Here is a 19503-nt window from a genome sequence, read left to right as displayed (position 1 = left end):
AATTAAAAAAATTCTGCTCTGCAGAAGACACTGTCCGGAGACGAAAAGATAAACCACAGACTGACAGAAGATATTTGCAAAAAACATACCTGATGAAGGATTGTTATCCAAAATATACAACAAACTTAAAACTCAGCATTAAGCATACTAACATCCCAGTTAAAAAAATGCACCAAAAACTTTAATAAGACACCTCAAGAAAGAAGATATAGAGATGGTAAATAAACATATAAAAAGATGCTCCACCTCTTATGTCACCAGGGAAATGAAAATTAAAATGGTAATGAGACTGGACTACACACCTATTAGAATGGTAAAAATCCAGAACATTGAGGACACCAAATGCTGCCTATTATGTAGAACAGCAGGAACTCTCATTCACTGCTGATTGACATCTTCCACATTGCAAAGTAACAGGGAAGACGGTTTGACAGTTTCTTACAAAACTAAACATGCTCTTACCATACAATATAGCAATCATACTTACCTGTTAAGTTGAAAACTTATGTCCACACATAACATGCACACAGATATTTATAGCAACGTTACTCCTACTTGCCAAAGTTTGGGAGCTATCAAGATGTCCTTCAGCAGGTGAATGCATAAATAAACTGTGGTACCTCTACACAATGAAATATTATTCAGCACTAAAAATAAATGAGCTATTAAGCCATAAGAAAACATGGAGGAAATTTAAATGCATGTTATTAGGTGAAGGAAGGCAGTCTTTAAAAACTACCTATTTTACAACGTTAACGGTATGACTTTCTGGAAAAGGCAAACTGTGAAGACAATAAAAGATTAGTAGTTGCCAGGGATTGGTGGGAGGAAAGGATGAATGGGCAGAGCACAGAGAATGTTTAGGGCAGTGAAACTACTTTGTATGATACTATAAAGGTAGATTCTATCACTATACCTTTGTTAAAACCCATAGAACACACAACACAGAGAATGAATCCCATTGTGATTTGTGTACTTTGAGTAATGATGTGTCAACATAGGTTCATCAGTTGGAACAAATGTCCCACTCTGGTGGGGGAAGTTGATAATTAAAAAGCTATGCACGTGTCGGGGCAAGGGGCATATGGGATATACCTGTACTTTTGCTCTCAATTGTTCTTTAAGCCTAAAACGTCCCTAAAACATGCAGTATATTTTAAAATCATTATTCATACATTAAAAAATTGAACCTAGTATGTGCCAACATAAATAACATATTTTATGAAAAATAGCTGTATTTCCCCCCAAAAAAATGAATAATGCAAAAAAAAAAAAGAAGGAATCCAAAGAGTCCACAATGATATTTTCTCAGTGGTTTGAAGCTTGGGCTAGTGATAAACCTATATTTAATGTTCTTTCACCTGCCCTAACCTGACATTCTTTTAATTCTACATTGTTTTTAGACACGTTCACTTGAGACTCCAGATGGAAATGCTCAGAGAATAACAGATTTTTCATCCTCTGAGCAGTGAGCTAAGAAAAGGTACCAGACAGAAAGAGTAGCAATATGCATCTATCTACTATCAGGAAGGCCTGTGGAGGGGGCATCGGCTAGTGCACAGGTGGTCTTTTCTTTTGCTGTTCTTCTATGCTGAAGTCAAATATAATTATCATGGATGATCCACAACCCTAGAATAGATCTGAAGTCAATATACTTTAAATATAACCAATTTGGAAGCATGATGTGGTAGAATATGATATATATTTTCAAAGAAAGGGCCTGAAATTAAATACTGATGTTGCTAGGGCTGGTTGATGTATTAAGAGGCTGGTGGGACAGTGTATTTGGCATTAGATCTGATCAAACATGAGTTTACAACACTATTGGTCTTCTCCCAGATTTGCAACTGACTTACCCCAAGGACTTTGGGTTCCCCCTTCAAGAACTTCTCTTGCAATCCTTTCCACAGATATGAATGTACGACAGCCATGTTTCCCAGCTGGGGCACACCAGGGCCAGCCCCTGGCATAGCCTGTTCCATTCCTTCCATGGTTGTCATGGCAGCAGAAAAGGTGCTACAATAAGAAATGTAATTTAGGATGAGGTCCTGGAAATGACAAAAGAAAGACTTTATACTTTGGGGCAGATTCCTCCAACAACAAAACCTGGTCTACCTTTCCCTCCAATATTATAACAGTTGTTACAGCTAGGGAAGTGGAAGAGGCAACACATTAAGCAGGGGTGGAGAGAGAGAGAGGGAGAGAGAGATTTACTTAAATGTTATATGATATCAATAATATGCTAGAAGAGAGGACATGTTGACAGAAATGAAGTGAATTAGAGAAATTTCTTCAACTTCAAATCCCAATTCTGCTCAGATTTTATTTCTATCCCTTTTAAAGCCTAGTCCCTTGATTAGAGCCACTTCCCCGTGAAGGATTACTTTTGTAATAGTAATAAGCTACACAAACTCATCTGCCTTCCAATTTATCGTACAGGATTGTATGGCTCCTCCTTTTATAACCAGGGCACAGTTAAATTCTCAGGGCTGAAAATCTTCCCATGTAACCTTGTATTTTGTCCCATAAGCTCTGAACTTTGGGAATAAAACTTACGGCTCTGAGTCATGTTCTTTGCACCACAAATTTAAATCTCTTTTCCTATTACAGTGCTTTAAATTCTAACTTGCTGGTGCATAGCAAGGATACATAAAGCCATTTTTTGAGATTCCAAGCACAAAGATAATACTGCTATGCCTCTGTCTCTCCTCAGTATGATGTCAACCAAGTAATGTGGAGATAGGCTAAAGCCACATGGAAATTTTTATCTGTGTATTTCAGTTCATATTCAGATGTTTCATGGCCCACTTCCATAAAATTTTAGGGAAGTGAAGCTTGCTAATATCCTTCAAGTCATGGTTGATTTCAATGGAGCATATATGCTAAAAATTCTTAACTTTGGAAACGTGCACCCTTTTATTGGTAACATAATGAAAAAAAATGTTATTGTAATCCAAATTTGCTATGTTCAGAAAAAATTCAGATTTCTGTGGAAATAATTATCATCCTATATTTACCTTTGATAGATCAATGAAAATACATTATTAGCTATCTGGCAATAAAATTGATTAAAGTTGGGAGAAGGAGGGTGAATTTCAGAGAAAGCTAGAGGGGAAAAGTTAAAATAAAAATAAAAGATTAATCATTTAGAACATTAATTTTAGTAATGTAGACATTCAAAGTTATGAAAAGCAGTAAAATAAAAAGTACAAAATTACAAATTATAAAATAAGAAGTTAAGTATTTTTTAAAAGAAAGATAAATATAATTAATAATTAATAAGAAATATATAATCTAAATGTGATTGAAGTAGTTAAGATAAGGACTTAAATGTAAGTATGTAAACAAAAAGTCAATGTTCTTATTCTTACCTCGTCTAGAAAAGTTCCAAAAACAATTTGGACAAACAGAATTAGAACTCCATTTTGTTATGAAAGTGAGAAACAACTAAAATCTCTGTAAATCAGGTGAAATGAGTGTTAAAAATAAAGACTGCATAAGGATAAATTTGGGGGAAAATGTAGAAAAAGTATCAAAGAGACAGGGCACCATGGCCACAGATTTCAGATTATACTTATCAAAGATAAGAGTCTCCTTGAGGTGTACAGCATAAGTTATTGATCATAATCCTGGGAATTAAATGCATCAGCTGATACCTATCACTTCCCTGGAGAATTATAGTTCTGAGAACAATCAAAGTCAGTAGTAAAGGAGAAATCCCACCAAAAAGACACATGCTTAGAAAACAATTAGTCTCTGAATAAGTCTTACGTTGGAGTCCATAAAAAAGGAAGTAGATATCCTTGATACAAGCCTCCAAGAAGCCCCACAGATTAGGAGCATCTAGATATATACCAAATATAGAATATGTAAAAAGTATGGATACTTTAATCAATTGAAAATGAAATCACAAAAATGAAAAGTTAAAGTGCAAAAAGTGACACAATGTTTTGCAACATGGTCTCAAACAAATTTCAAATATAAAATAATGTTGACAGAAAAAAATTTTGCCACTGTGTTAAATAACAAGGAATAGCTGAAAGTAGAATTAGTCAACTGGAAAAAAATTGAACAAATCACCAAGAATTCGACAGAGAAACAACAAAATGGTCACAATAGAAGAAAGGTTAAAAGATGAGAAGTGTAGAATTAAAAGGTCTAGAATATGTCTCATTAGAATTCTAGAGAATGTCAGCAACATGGACAACTAGAAGTTACTAACCCTCATCACCATCACAAAGACATACACACACACACACACACACACACACACACGCAAAATGAATAAACAGCTACATTCCAACCAAAGTAACTAAAGAAGAGTGTCAGAAGACAGCAAAGGAGTAGCAGAAACCTTGTAAAGCACAGAAATCCAGGATGGCTCCATGAAGAAAGAGATAAAACACCTTTCCTCCACCACCCTTCCCCCAGTTAGGACCAGCTCTGAGTCAGGAGGGCCTTCTACCTGCAGGGAAAAGGTAAGTGACAGGACCCCCGCAGCTCCCAACACCACCATAGACACCTGCAATCCTACTGGAGACACTTAGCATCTTCACAGACCCTGAGCTCAGCTGACGGAGCTACCTGAAGTCCACATGTCTGTTCTATCTCAGAGGAGGAGCTGACACTGTGCCCCACCCCCCATGGCCCGAGCTGCTACTGTGCTGCCCCTTGTTGGAACTGAATCACTGCTAGAGTGCATTCTGCTTCAGAGTGAGTAGCCATTGCACCCCTCCATCTCTGAGGCTTAACCCCTACTACACTATGCACACCTGGGAGCCATACCTGAACCAAACTGCTGCTATCTACTCTCTACCTGCTGAGGCCAGGCTGCCATGGAACTGCTCCACACCCCCATCTTAGTCGCTGGTGCACGCTGCCCCTCCAAACTCAAGTTAAAACTGTGCTCCACTCTGTGGGCACCCATAGCTTTGATTGAAGTATGTCACACCACCATCCATGCAAAATAGCTGCAGTGCCCCACCTCCCTGAAACTGACTAGTCCCCTGGAGTCCAAGCTTCTGAGAAACCCTGGCTCCCTAGGGGGTCATTTCTGCACTGCTCCAAGAAACCCAAGGAAAAAGCTACAGACAGGCCTAGCCATTCCCGAGGCCTTGCTGCTGCTGCTACATCCAGCCTGGGATATTGCCATCCCCTACCGTCTCAGGGTCTAAAGTTACCACTATGTGGCACTCCGTCCCCCAGGGTTGGAGTTGCTGCTTTACCCTATTGGCTCTGGAACCCAAATTTGAACTGTAACCTCCTCCTCAGAACTCAAGCCTCCAGAGCACGCCTCCTTCCCCAGAACCTTGATGATGTTGTGCACTGACCCCAGAATCAGTCTCAATTGCATCCCTGCTTCACGGGCTTGAGTTACTGAGGCGTGCTTTAGAGTTATAGCCTCAGGTTTGTGGGTAATCTGCATCCAGCCACGACTGGGTGAGTGAACCTGTGCTAGATGCCACAGTAGTTTTGCAAGACTCTGAGCCTAGGACCTCAGCTCACACTGCCACTATGCCTGGAATACCTGTGCCTGGAAGGCACAAGCTGTAAACCTTGGTGGAATCCATGTGCACAGGCTCACAGACTGCAAGAGCTGTAGGGGCATGGCTTTCTCCAACTAGGATAAAAGATTGGACATATAGCTATGGGAGTGGAGCCACTTCTAAGAGCCTCTATTAGGGCAAAGCTGAGTGGGAATGCAGAGTCAGAGCCAACACAGACAGTCACAGTTAGGGATATGCCTAGTGGAGCCAAGGGAGTGGGGCTACCTTTGAGATCTCAGAACCATAGGGCCACTAGCATGCAACTCCAACCTAACAGAGCTGAAGCACGGACTGAGTCCAGCAAAGATATGGGAGCGGGGCCATGTCTGAGGGCCCCAGTCAGCATTCCCAGGATTCAGGACATGGAGTCAAAGGAAATTATTCTCCAGATTTAAAGCTTAGTGCTGTTTTCTTTGTTGGGTTTTGGACTCACTTGAAACCAGTTATGCCTTTTTCTTGCCTGGTTCTCCCTTTTGAACTGAGAGAGTCTATTCTGTACCTGTCTCACCATTATATTTTGGAAACAAATCACTAGTTTTGATGTCACAGGTTCACAGCTGGAAACATTTGCCTCCAGATAAGTCATACCTTGAGTCTCATCCAAATCTGCTTCTGACGACTCTGGACTTAAAACTTTAAAGCTGATGCTAGAATGGGTAAAAACTTTTGAGGCGATTGAGACAGAATTAATGTATTTTGCATGTGAGAAGAACATGAGTTTCAGAGGGTTGTGAATGAAATGCTATGGTTTTAATGTTCCCTCTAAAACTCATGTGAAAACTTGCCATTTTAACAGTTTTAAGAGGTGTGACCTTCCAGAAATAATTACATCCAGAGACCTTCATCCTCATGAATGGATAAATATCATTATCTTGGGAGACGGTTAATTATGGCAGGAGTGAACTCCTGATAAAAGAATAAATTTGGCCCCATCTCTCTCTCTTTGCTTTGTGCGCTCACTTCCACCTTCCTCCATGGGATCACCCTCACCAGAGGTTTGCATCATGTGTGCCCTTAGACTTCCCAGCCTTCAGAGCTATAAGAATTACAAGAATGGCAGCAGATACATGAATGATAAAAAAATTAAATGCTTAGTACTTCATAAAATTACCAAATCACAAAGGGATACAAGAGATGAAGAAATAAAGAAATATCTGCAAAAACAGCCACCCCCAAAATAACAAAATAGCACTACTAACTGCTTACCTGTTAATAATAACCTTAAATATAAAGGAATTAAATTCTTCAATCATAGAGTGGCTGAATTAAAAAAAAAAAACAAGATCTAACTATATGCTATAAGAGTCTCACTTTAGCTTTAAGAAATAAACATAGGCTGAAAGTGAAGGGATGAAATACTCCATGCAAATAGTAGTCAAAGGAGAAGGATTGCCTATACTTAGATCAGATAAAATAAGCTTCAAATCAAAAACTGTCAAAAGAGGCAAAGAAGGTCGTCATTTAATGAGCGACTGAGCATACAGTGTAGGTAACAGAAGGCATCAATGACAAACTACCAGAATTTTTTGACAGGGTCTCATTCTGTCACCTAAGCTGGAGTGCAGTGCCGTTATCATGACTCACTGCAGCCTCGACCTCAGCCACCAAAGTAGCTGGGATTACAGGTGCATGCCAGCACATCCAGTTAATTTTTGTACTTTTTGTAGAGACGGAGTTTTGCCACGTTGCCCAGGCTGTTCTCAAATTCACAGGGTCAAGCAATCTTCCCACCTCAGCCTCCCTCCCATAGTGCTTGGATTATAGGTGTGAGCCACAGTGATGGATCTTAAACCTCCAGATTTTTAACATGGACAAAGTAATTAATCGTTGGACCTTCAGCCGAGAAAGGACATTTGCAGTTTCATAGCCCTCTTAGGGGTCCTGTTCCCTTTAGATCTTGCCACTCTTGATTAGCGACTACTTGTAGGGTTGTAAAATAATCTCCACACACTGTCCCTTGTACCACCTTACTTTTTTGAAAGAGAAATTTTGGGGAGGCCTGGATATCTTCGATGTAGGTCTTCAAATGTTTGAAATAAATTGTCTCCCTTCTGGGACAAGTTGGTAAATGATCAAACTATGGGCTTTATTATAATGACTTTAAGCCCAGAGGAGAACAATTCTCCCAAGTTTAACAAAATTTGAGAGTATGTATTAAATGTAAGACCAAAAATAAGGCCTGCTGTTTTATTTTATCTCTTCGCTCTATATCTGAATTTTGTGTTCTGCTTACAAGATGTTAAAGTCTACATATAGGTCTCAATATACCTACTCAATAGCACGTAAATGTAACCCACTTCACTAACTCCATTATCATTAGAACAGACACTGCAAGAGGAAGAGGAGGGCCTCCTGGCCGGCCTCTACATAGTCTTGTATCTCACTTAGTTCATGAGAGCAAAAACAAGCACAACCCTGACTCTTCTGACCAATCTTTGAGACAAACTGCAAAAGAGAGGAAGAGTCAACCTCGGACAACGCGATACCGCGAAAAACATGCTCTCACCAATTATATAGACCCCTCCTCTCTGCTTTTCCACTTCCCCCAAGACAGGAGCAGGTTGGAGCAGGGTCATGCCAGGAATAAAGCCCCTCTCCAGCATGTCCTTGAGTGGTAGGAAGTGTTAGAGGAAGTTTATGTTTTATACTTCAGGCCAGAAAATTGGTAAGTGATAGTAGGAAGACTAATAAAAATAGTTAATATGTATTTACTTATGGGCCACGCGCGGTGGCTCACGCCTGTAATCCCAGCACTTTGGGAGGCCGAGGTGGGCAGATCATGAGGTCAGGAGATAGAGACCATCCTGGCTAACACGGTGAAACCCCGTCTCTACTAAAAATACAAAAAATTAGCTGAGTGCGGTGATGGGCGCCTGTAGTCCCAGCTACTCGGGAGGCTGAGGCAGGAGAATGGCATGAACCTGGGAGGAAGAGCTTGCAGTGAGCCGAGATCACGCCACTGCACTCCAGCCTGGGCAACAGAGCGAGACTCTGTCTTTAAAAAAAAAAAAAAAAAATTAATATGTACTTACTTTTTATTACGTGACATGCAATGCTTTAAATGTTTTATTTGTTATTTCATCATGAAATTCCCTTAAGAGTTATGCTCTATTATTCACAAGACAGAATTACAGAAACACACAATTAAGTAACTTTAGTAAACAATGGCAGAGCCAAAATTTAAATCTAGGAGATGTAATTTCAGAACTCCTTTGCTTAAGAGGATCCACTACGCTAGTCTGGTGAACAGAAGAGCTCCTCTGTTTGCATATTTATTCATTCCTCAATTGATGGACATTTGGGTTGTTTCCATCTTTTGGCTATTACCGGTAATGCTGCTAAGAAAATCCATCGTACAGGTTTTTGTGTAGACATATGTTTTTATTTCTCCTTGAATGTACCTGGGAATGGAAGAGCTAGATCATAAGATGGGTTAATCGTTGAAATTTTGCAAAGCTGCCAAATCATTTCCAAGATGGCTGCACCGGTTTAGAATTTGAATAACAATATTTGAGAGATCCAATCTCTCCATATGCTCACCACCACTCATTAATGTCTTTTTTGTTTTTTCTATCCTAGTGTGTGTGAATTAATATCTCTTTGTAGTTTTGATTTGCATTTTTTAATTACAAATGATGTTGAACATCTTTTCATGTGCTATTTGTATGTTTTCCTTAGAAAAATGCCTATTCAACTTATATTCCCACTTTTAAATTAAGTTTTTTTAAATAGTTGAATTGTAGGGATTCTTTATATATTCTGGATACAAGTGGTTTATATGATATAGTATTGGCAAATATTTTCTTCCATATCCCATGGGTTGTCTTTACACTTTCTTCATGGTGTCCTTTGAAATAGGAGCCTTTCCTTCCTTCCTTCCTTCCTTCCTTCTTTCCTTCTTTCCTTCCTCCCTCCCTTTCTCTTTCTTTTCTTTTTTCCTTCCTTCCTTTCTTTCTCTTTCTTCCTTCTTTCCATTCTTTCTTCCTTTCTTTCTCTCCTTCCTTCCTTCCTTTCTTTCCTTTCTTTCATCTTTCCCTCTCTTTCTTTCCCTCCCTCCCTCTCTCTCTTTTTCCCTTCCTTCCTTCCTTCCTTCCCTCCTTCCTCCCTCCCTCTCTCTCTCTTTTTTTCTCTTTCTTTCTCTTCCTTTCCTTTCTTTCTTTTCCTTCCTTTTCCTTTTCCTTTCTTCTTTTCTTTTCTCCTTCCTTCCTTCCTTCCTTCCTTCCTTCCTTCCTTCCTTCCTTCCTTCCTCCTTCCTTCCTTCCTTCCTTCCTTCCTTCCTTCCTTCCTTCCTTCCTTCCTTCTTTTTTGAGATGGAGATTCACTCTGTAGTCCAGGCTGGAGTGCAATGTCATGATCTCACCTCACTGCAACATCCACCTCCTGGGTTCAAGGGATTCTCCTGCCTCAGCCTCCCAATAGCTGGGATTATAGGCACCCGCCATCATGCTGGGCTAATTTTTGTATTTTTGGATTTTGGGGTTTCACCATGTTGGCCAGGCTGCTCTTGAACTCCTGATCTCAGGTGATCCCCCTGACCTCAGCCTCCCAAAGTGCTGGGATTACAGGCATGAGTTACTGCACCCAGCCAGGGTTTTTCATTATGATAAAACCTAATTTATCTGCTTTTCTTTTATGGCTTGAGCTTTGTTGTCGTATCTAAGAAGCCACTACTAAACCAAGGCTATTTTTTCCTCAAAAAGGTCTTACATTTAGGTCTTACATTTCGGTTTTTGCTCCACTTTGAATTGTTTTGTTTGGTGGAAGAAAGTGTCCAACTTCATTCTTTTGCTTGTGAATTTGAAGTTGTTCAACCATGATTTGCTAAACAGACTATTCTTTTCTCACTTAGTAGTCATGTTATCCTTGTCAAAACTCAACTAGTCATAAATATAGAAGTTTATTTCTAGACAATTCTATTCCATCCCATCTTTATTTTTAGACAATTTTATTCAATTCTATTCCATTGTTCTATATGTCTGTCCTCATGCCAATACCACACTGTCTTAAAATTATAGCTTTGTAGTAAGTTTTGAATTTGGAAAGTGTAAGTGTACCAAACTATTTTTCTTTTTCAAAATTGTTTGAACTATTCTGAGTCCCTTGTATTTCCATATGATTTTAGAATTAGCTTGTAAATTTCTGAAATAAGGTAGCTTGAATTTTTTTAAGGATTGTGTTGAATCTGTAGCTCAATTTGAGTAATACTACCATCTTAACAATATTAAGCCTTCAAGTTCCTGCATATGAGTTTTTTTCATTTATTTAAATTTTCTTTAATTTCTTTTAACATTTTGTAGTATTTGGTGTACAAGTCTTGCGCTTATTTTGATAAATTTATTCCCAAGAATTTTGTTCTATTTGAAACTATTATAAATGAGATTGTTGTCTTAATTTCATTTTTTAAATTATTCAATGCTAGCATATAGAACTCCAATTTATTTTTGTATGTGTATATATTTAATTTAACTTTTATTTTAACTTCAGGGGTACATGTGCAGGTTGGTTACACAGGTATTGTGTCATAGCATTTGATTTACAGATTATTTTATCATCCAGGTTTTTTTTCTTTTTTTTTTGAAACCAAGTCTTGCTCTGTCACCCAGTCTGGAGTGCAGTGGTGTGATCTCAGCTCACTACAACCTCTGCCTCCAGGGTTCAAGCAATTCTCCTGCCTCAGCCTCCAGAGCACCTGGGACTACAGGCGTGCACCACCATACCTGGCTAATTTTTGTATTTTTAGTAGAGATGGGGTTTCACCATGTTGTCCAGTCTGGTCCTGAACTCCTGACCTCAGATGATTCATCCACCTCAGACTTCCAAAGTTCTGGGATTACATGCATGAGCCACTGCGCCCAACCATATCACCCATGTTTTAAGACTAGCACCTATAATTTATTTTTTCTGCTCTTCTCCCTTTTCTCAGCCTCCACCCTCTAAGAAGCCCCAGTGTGTGTTGTTCCCCTTGATGTGCCCATGTGTTCTCATCATCTAGCTCCACTTATAAGTGAGAACATGCAGTATTTGGTTTTCTGTTCCTGTGTTAGTTTACTAAGGATAATGGCCTCCAGCTCTATCCATGTTCCTGCAATGGACATGATCTTGTTCTTTTTTATGGCTGCGTAGCATTTCATGGTGTATATATACCACATTATTTTCTTTATCGAGCCTACTATTGATGGGCATTTAAGTTGATTCCATGTCTTTGCTATTGTGAATAGTGCTGCAATGAACATAATGTGTGTATGTGTCTTTAAAACAGAATGATTTCTATTCCTTTGCGTATATACCCAGAATAGGATTGCTGGGTTGAATGGTATTTCTGGTTTTAGGTTTTTGAGGAATCACCACAGTGTTCCACAGTGGTTGAACTAATTTACACTCACACCAACAGTGTATTAACATTCCTTCTTCTCCACAACCTCGTTAGCATCTGTTATTTTTTTGACTTTTTGATAATAGTCATTCTGATTGGTGTAAGGGAGGCATCTCATTATGGTTTTCACTTGCATTTATCTAATGACCAGTGATGTTGAGCTTTTTTTCATATGATTGTTGGCTGCATGTACATCTTCTTTTGAAGTGTCTGTTCATTTGCATATATTATTTGTATCCTTCAAGGTTGCTTAACTTATTCATTAATTCTAATAGCTTTTTATTTGGTGGGGGAGTGATTCCCTTCTATTCCTCATTGGATGAGTATTTTTATCATAAAAAGTATTGGATTTTGTTAATTTTTTTAATCTATTGAGGCATTCATGTGCCTTTTTGTGGTTTCTGTCTTTTATTCAATTAATGCATTATATAACACTGATATTTTTGAATGCTAACTTTTATATTCTTAAGATTAATCTGACTTTGTCCTCATATATAATCTTTTCTATATATTGCTGAATTCTACTTGCTATCAGGGGAACCCACCCCTGATAATTCATGTTATTTCACGTAGGTTCTTTTCTATTTCCCTAAGTGTCGGCCAGTCTGAGAAATAAAGGGAAAGAATACAAAAGAGAGAAATTTTAAAGCTGGGTGTCCAGGGGAGACATCACATGTCGGGAGGTTCTGTGATGTCCCCCAAGCCTCAAAACCAGCAAGTTTTTATTAGTGATTTTCAAAAGGGGAGGGAGTGTATGAATAGGGTGTGGGTCACAGAGATCACATGCTTCACAAGGTAATAAAATATCACAAGGCATGTGGAGGCAGGGTGAGATCACAGGACCTGGGCAAAATTAAAATTGCTAATGAAGTTTCGGGCATGCATTGTCATTGATAACATCTTATCAGGAGACAGGGTTTGTGAGCAGACAACCGGTCCGACCAAAATTTATTAGGTGGGAATTTCTTCATCCTAATAAGCCTGGGAGCACTATGGGAGCCCGGGGTTTATTTCATCCCTTATCTACAACCGTAAAAGACAGACGTCCCCAAAGTGACCATTTTAGAGACCTCCCCTTGGGAACGCATTCTCTTTCTCAGGGATGTTCCTTGCTGCGCAAAATAATTCAGTGATATTTCTCCTATTTGCTTTTGAAAGAAGAGAAATATGGCTCTGTTCTGCCTGGCTCTCAGGCAGCCAGACCTAATGGTTATCTCGCTTGTTCGCTGAACATCGCTGTTATCCTGTTCTTTTTTCAAGGTGCCCACATTTCATATTGTTTAAACAATTTGTGCAGTTAACACAATCATCACAGGGTCCTGAGGTGACATTCATCCTCAGCTTACGAAGATGATGGGATTAAGAGATTAAAGACAGGCATAGGAAATCACAAGAGTATTGATTGGGGAAGTGATAAGTGTCCATGAAATCTTCATAATTTATGTTCGGAGATTGCAGTAAAGATGGGCATAAGAAATTACAAAAGTATTAATTTGGGGAACTAATACATGTCCATGAAATCTTCACAATTTATGTTCTTCTGCCATGGCTTCAGCCGGTCCCTCCGTTTGGGGTCCCAGACTTCCCACAACAACTTGCTAATATTTATTTGAGTATTTGTGTCTATATTCATAAGCGACATTCATAGGTAGTTTTGTTCGCTTTTGTTGTCTTTTCTTGATTTTGGTGTCAAAATAATACTAGCTTATGTAATAAGTTTGGAATTGTTCACTTCTCTTCTAGTTTTTGATGGAAGGGTATTAATTCTTTTTAAAATGTTTAGTAAAATTTACCAGTGAAATCACAGGATCCTGGGCTTTCCTTTATAAAAGTTTTTAAAATTCCTCATTTAATCTCTTATTATAGATCTATTCAGATTTTGTATTTCTTTTTGTTTTTGTATTTCTTCTTCATTCAGTTTTTAGTAGTATTTTCATAAAAATTTGACCATTTCATATGTTATCTAATTTATCTGGATATAATTTTATAGTGTCCCTTATAATTTCTTTAATTCTGTAAATTTGGTAATTACATTGCCTCTTTTATTCCTGATTTTAGTGATTTCTTCTTGTAATTTTTGTCATTCAATATAGCTAAAGGTTTTTCAAATTTGTTGATCTTTGCAAGAATGAACTTTGGGTTTTGTTGATTTACTGTAATGTGTTTCTACTCTCTATTATTTTCACTCTAGTCTTTATTATTTCCTTTCTACAAGTTGTTTCCAGTTAGTTTGCTCTTCTTTTTCCAGTTTATTAAGGTGGAAGATTAGATTACTGAGCCCTATAGAGTCACAATCAAATTCTAACAGATGTACAAAGAAGTGTTTATGTCACCAAAGAGCTAATAAATACCAAAGAGCTAATCCTACTGAAACTATTCCTAAAACATAAGGAGGATTCCTCCCTAACTGATGCTTTGCAAAATGTCAACCATGAACCTGCCTTATGACCTATCCCTTCCATTCCCAGATACGTACAAAGAGAAATAAAAACATCTGTCCACACAAAAATTTGTAAAATGAATTTTCCTAGCAGTGTTACCTATAATAGTCAAAAGGTGCAAACAACCCAAAATGTCCAACAACTGAGGAATGAATAAATGTGCAAATAAAGAGTTCTATTCACCAGACTAGTATAGTGGATCCTCTGAAGCAAAGGAGTTTTGGAATTAAATTACTTGGTTTTAAATTTTGGCCCTGCCACTCTTTACTCAAGTTAATTAATCTTGTGTTTCTGTAACTCTATCCTGTGAATAATAGAGCATATCTCATAGAGAAATTTAATGATGAAATAGCACATGTAAACATTTAAACCAGTGCATGTCACTTAATAAATACTAACTGCATATTGACTATTATTATTGGTCTTCCTACTCTCACTTACTCATTTCTGGCTCGAAGTATAAAACATAAATTTCCTCTAACACTTTCTGCCATTCAAGGACATGCTAAAGAGGGGCTTTATTCCTGGCATGACCCTGCTTCAATTGGTCCTATCTTAGGGAAGTGAAAAAGCAGAGAGAAGGGGTCTATATAATTGGTGAGAACATGTTATTCATGGTACCGTGTTGTCCGAGGTTGACTCTTCCTCTCTTTTGCAGTTTGTCTCAAAGATTGGTCAGAAGAGTCAGGGTTGTGCTTGTTTTTGCTCTCATGGACTAATTCATATGTAAGACTATGTAGAGGCAGGCCAGGAGGCCCTCCTCTTCCTCTTGTAATCTCTGTTCTAATCATAATGGAGTTTGTGAGGTGGGTTATGTTTACGTTTTATTGAGTAGGTATAATAAAACCTATATGTAGACTTTAGCATCCCCTGAACAGAATACAAAATTTAGATTTGGAACAAAGGAATAACATAAAATAGCAAGCCTTATTTTTGGTCTTAAACTGAATCCATACCCTCAAATTTTGCTGAACTTGAGAGAATTGTCCCCCTCTGGGGTTAATTTTAAAGTCATTATAATAAAGTCCATAATATGATCATCCAGCAAATTGTTCCAGCAAAAAGAAGAGGTAATTTTTATTTCAAACATTAGAAGACCAAAGTAGAAGATATTCAATCTTCTTCAAAATTTATCTTTCAGATAAAGGAAGGTGGCACAAGGAGTGTTATGTGGAGATTACTTCAGAACACTACAAGCAATCCCTAATCAAGAGAGGCAAGAGCTAAAGGTAACAGGAACTCTAAGAGGGCTCTGGGACTGCAAATGTCCTTTCTTGACAGAAGGCCCAACAATTAGCTCAGCTGTCTGTGTTAAATGTCTGGTAGTTTGTCATTGATACCTTCTATTACATACCCTCTATGCTTCATCAATCATATTCTAATCCTACACAACCATTTTTTAACTGTGTATTTCTCCCATCTCCTCAAGCCAAGCCATCATCCTATTTTTATCAGGACTTACAGCCTCTGAATGTTCCCCAGTGTCCATTTGTGACCTTGGATGTTAAACCCACCCCTGACTTTGTAGCCAAATGATCAAATGCAAAAACAACTGTGCCACCCTCCCCTTTAAAGTCCTTTCTTTGCATTTCACCACCTTTAGTATAAAGATAAAAATTTAATGTTATTGATAACAAAAACTCTGCTACTTCAACCCATATCTATTATCATAGCCTTATCTTGAATTTATCCTTTTTATTTTTTAAAGCCCCAAGTATATTTTACTTATTTAAGTTGTTCTAAAGAAATTTCATTCATATATTGAGACATTTGCATATATTGAGCCCATTTGCAGGAATATTCCACTCCCCCTGCTATGACCACCTTACAAGAATAGCAACAAAACCACCAGCATCTAATCTTCTCACACACTAACAGTTTTGCATAGTCTCTGTCTTCTTTCAGACACCATTTCCCCACATTCCCCTTTTCCTGCATGTGTATTACTCAACCTCTGGTGGTAGCTAAGGGTTTAAGAAATCTATGTTACTTTCCTTTTACACCACATAAACCAAAATTATTTTGAAAGAAATTGAAGATAATTCTTCTTAGTCCATCTAAATGTGTACTTTCTTCTTCTTCTTCTTCTTCTTTTTTTTTTTTTTTTTTTTTTTTTTTGAGATAGTCTCGCTCTGTCACCCAGGCTGGAGCTCAATGGCATGATCTCGGCTCACTGCAAGCTCCACCTCCTGGGTTCACACCAGTCTCCTGCCTCAGCCTCCCAAGTAGCTAGGACTACAGGCGCCCGCCACCATGCCCAGAAATTTTTTTTTTTTTTTTTGTATTTTTAGTATAGATGGGGTTTCACTGTGTTCAGGATGGTCTTGATCTTCTGACCTAGTGATCCACCCACCTCAACCTCCCAAAGTGCTGGGATTACAGGCATGAGCCACCGTGCCCAGCCTCTTCTTCTTTAATGTAAGGGAGACTCTGCCTCAATCTCTCAGGCACACCTTCAGACTGACAATTTAGGACATGTTGGGTCTGTCTTATCAAACACACCTGGTGGTTCTCTCACTGTGTTTAGTGCCTCTCTGGTAAGACTGTAAGCTTCCCGAGGGCCGAGTCATTATATCACATTAAGGCTTATAACTGACTCTTATGCTTTTCCACAATTCTTTGGTAACATAGGTCAGGTTCTGGTCATTCAAGCCTGGTGCTCTGTCTTTGTAAGACATTCTTGACATAAATTTATATAACTGCCTCCTATCTTTACACCACAGAAATCCATGTGTTAATTATCTAGGGTAGATAAGGTCCCCAAGGAAAGAAACATGTGTTTACAAGGTTCCACTTCTCTACAATCAAAAAATATATATTTTTTAACTGCAGAGAATATCGGATACATATGAGGGAGGGACATTTCTTTCGGGTTGGAGAAGAATCTAAACCTTGGTTTTGTCACATCACCTATATGCATCAGGCTCTTGACAACTACAATGTCTTCCCCACACCCCGCCCATAAAGAGGGGAGGGAACTACCCTCTTTGGAAGAGGGAAAGGTAGACCACCCTTCCCTCTTCGATTGGCCCCAGTCTCTTTGTGGATCAGCAGCACCATCAGTCTCTTGTTTCCTCATTTTTATGTCACCATCCCCTTCATGGGTCACAATCACAAGGAGAGAGCATGAGGAGAGTGGTACACACGGTCATCCCCTTTTTCTTGGCAAAGTTATCAAATAGACTAGAAACCCAAAATGAGGCCTGAATCTGGATAGTGTTTAGGAGGATGATGAGGATGCAGAAATCGTGGTATGGGAAGCGAAAAGGCCTGGACTAGGAACCAAGAATTCTGGGTTTTTTGCTCCCAGTCCTTTTGTTAACTTGTGTGATTCTGGGTACATTATTTCCCTTTTCTGGGTTTCATTTACTTCATCTGTGGAAAGATTACAATGACCACGACTACTTACAAGCTTCTTTCTTATCCTAAGAATGCTGAAAGTCTACGAGGCATTTTTCATTAGATTTTATCATGAGCAGCCTCAGTTTACTGCCTGGTTGCCCCATGAATAGTGCCAAAGACCACTGGAGAACTAGGGCAGCCCATCTAAATATGCAAGACCCTGCCTGTGCCCTACTCCATGTACACCAAATTCTGCACATGGTAGATCTTTTCCTAAATCTCGAATTATAAAAATAACCAGTCAGAGACAAAGAATAAAGACCATGGAAGAAGGACATTAACAGTAGATGAGGTAATCAATCAAAAGTTTAAAATATTGCTTACAGTGTTTTGGTATCCTGAGAACTTAAGGGACAAAAGTAACTTAAAAAAAATCTCATCCAGCTCCAATGTCAGCCTTGAGGAGGCTTTTCTAACTCCCATCAACTGTAGCAAAGACTGTTCTTCATCCCCTCACCAAATGCACATTTAAAGGTGCACGCAACCCACCCCAACCCTGACTACCAGCTTGTGTCATGGGAAGTGGCCTCATTTTTTTTTCTCATTCCACTCCCAGAAATCCTAAACCCAGGAAGTGAACCAAACCATCAGCCCGAAAGCCTAGGAAGGCAAGTCCCTGGACCTACCTTTTTTCGGGCCTGCAATGTCTGCGGTAGGTCTGATGTGTGCAGGGCTCTGGGCAAGTTCCTCAAAGTTCTTTGGTCCAGACCCAGTCAGCTTCCCCCACTCCACACCTCACTCAGTGTAAATCTGCATTCCTCTTCTAGTAGATGTTTGGAACCTGAAAGGATGTGATGAGAATTTCTGAGACTCACAACTAGTTCCTGTTTTATATCGGAAGCATTAACTGATTTTGTGTTCCCAATATGGGTGTGGAAGTCTATTTTGAAATGTGTTGAAAAAGCAGTGGCTGCCTGGTACAGTCTTTCCTATGAAAGTAATAGTGCTAATTACTGTGGGTATCAGTGGTGGAGGATTTTCTATGTGCCAGACTCTGCTCAAAGATTGTTATATACACAAGCTAAGTAAATGGTAATTTACAAATGCCCCCTTTGACAATTTCACACATTTCCATAGTACTCTTGTCTTCTCAGAGAACTATTACTATTGTATTAGTTTGGTGAAAAAGTAATTGTGCCTCAATATACACAACTTAAATATCTTATTTTCATGATATTTCACCTTTGGAGGTTCAACATGAATAGCCATAAAATGGGAACAAGTTTGTTGTAGAGCAATAATAAAACATCTTTCTAAGTCAAAGAAGCCGCTGGTATCATAGAACAAGCTGGTCTTTGATTAAGACAAACCCAATGGCAATCATTTATTGCATGACCTTGTTAATTCCCTGAACCTGATTCATTTGTAAAATAAAATAATGCCTACTTTACATGGAGGAGGAAAACAAAGTGGCATGCAGTTTTCATTGATTCAGCATTTTCTTAGAGAAAATCTACCATAAGCCATGTGCCTCAGATAAAATGGTGAAAAATCATCTTTGCTCAAGGATTTTGTAGATCTTACTTGACAATACAGACAAGTAAATAAGTCACCCATTATAATCAGTTACCTGCAAGGTAAAGTGGCAATGCTAATGAGAAAATAAATCATTACAACCGATTATAATCAGTGATCTGCAAGGTAAAATAGGGTATCCTAAGAGAGCTCATAGGAAGATCAAAGAACTCAACGTTGGGTAGGCAGAGGAGACTTCTTAGATAAGGGGACATCTAATTGGAGA

At 38.7% G+C, this 19503-nt stretch overlaps 1 protein-coding gene across 1 annotated transcript in view; it reads right to left on the bottom strand.

Moving 5' to 3' along the window:
- The window catches only part of LOC103234758 (membrane-spanning 4-domains subfamily A member 4A-like), a 36713-nt gene extending 18133 nt beyond the window's left edge, over positions 1-18580 (bottom strand). Inside the window, exons 1-2 of the mRNA XM_037999264.2 lie at positions 18389-18580; positions 1857-2016 (exon numbers count right to left, since the gene is read on the bottom strand). Coding sequence (XP_037855192.1) covers positions 1857-2000 — 144 coding nt within the window. The 5' untranslated portion in view covers positions 2001-2016; positions 18389-18580. The remainder of the gene's footprint in view (positions 1-1856; positions 2017-18388) is intronic.
- Between the last annotated feature and the right edge of the window lie 923 nt (positions 18581-19503).

This window comes from Chlorocebus sabaeus, chromosome 1 (assembly GCF_047675955.1).
Source record: "Chlorocebus sabaeus isolate Y175 chromosome 1, mChlSab1.0.hap1, whole genome shotgun sequence".
Taxonomy (NCBI): Eukaryota; Metazoa; Chordata; class Mammalia; order Primates; family Cercopithecidae; genus Chlorocebus; species Chlorocebus sabaeus.
This window is presented reverse-complemented; position numbering and strand designations above follow the sequence as displayed.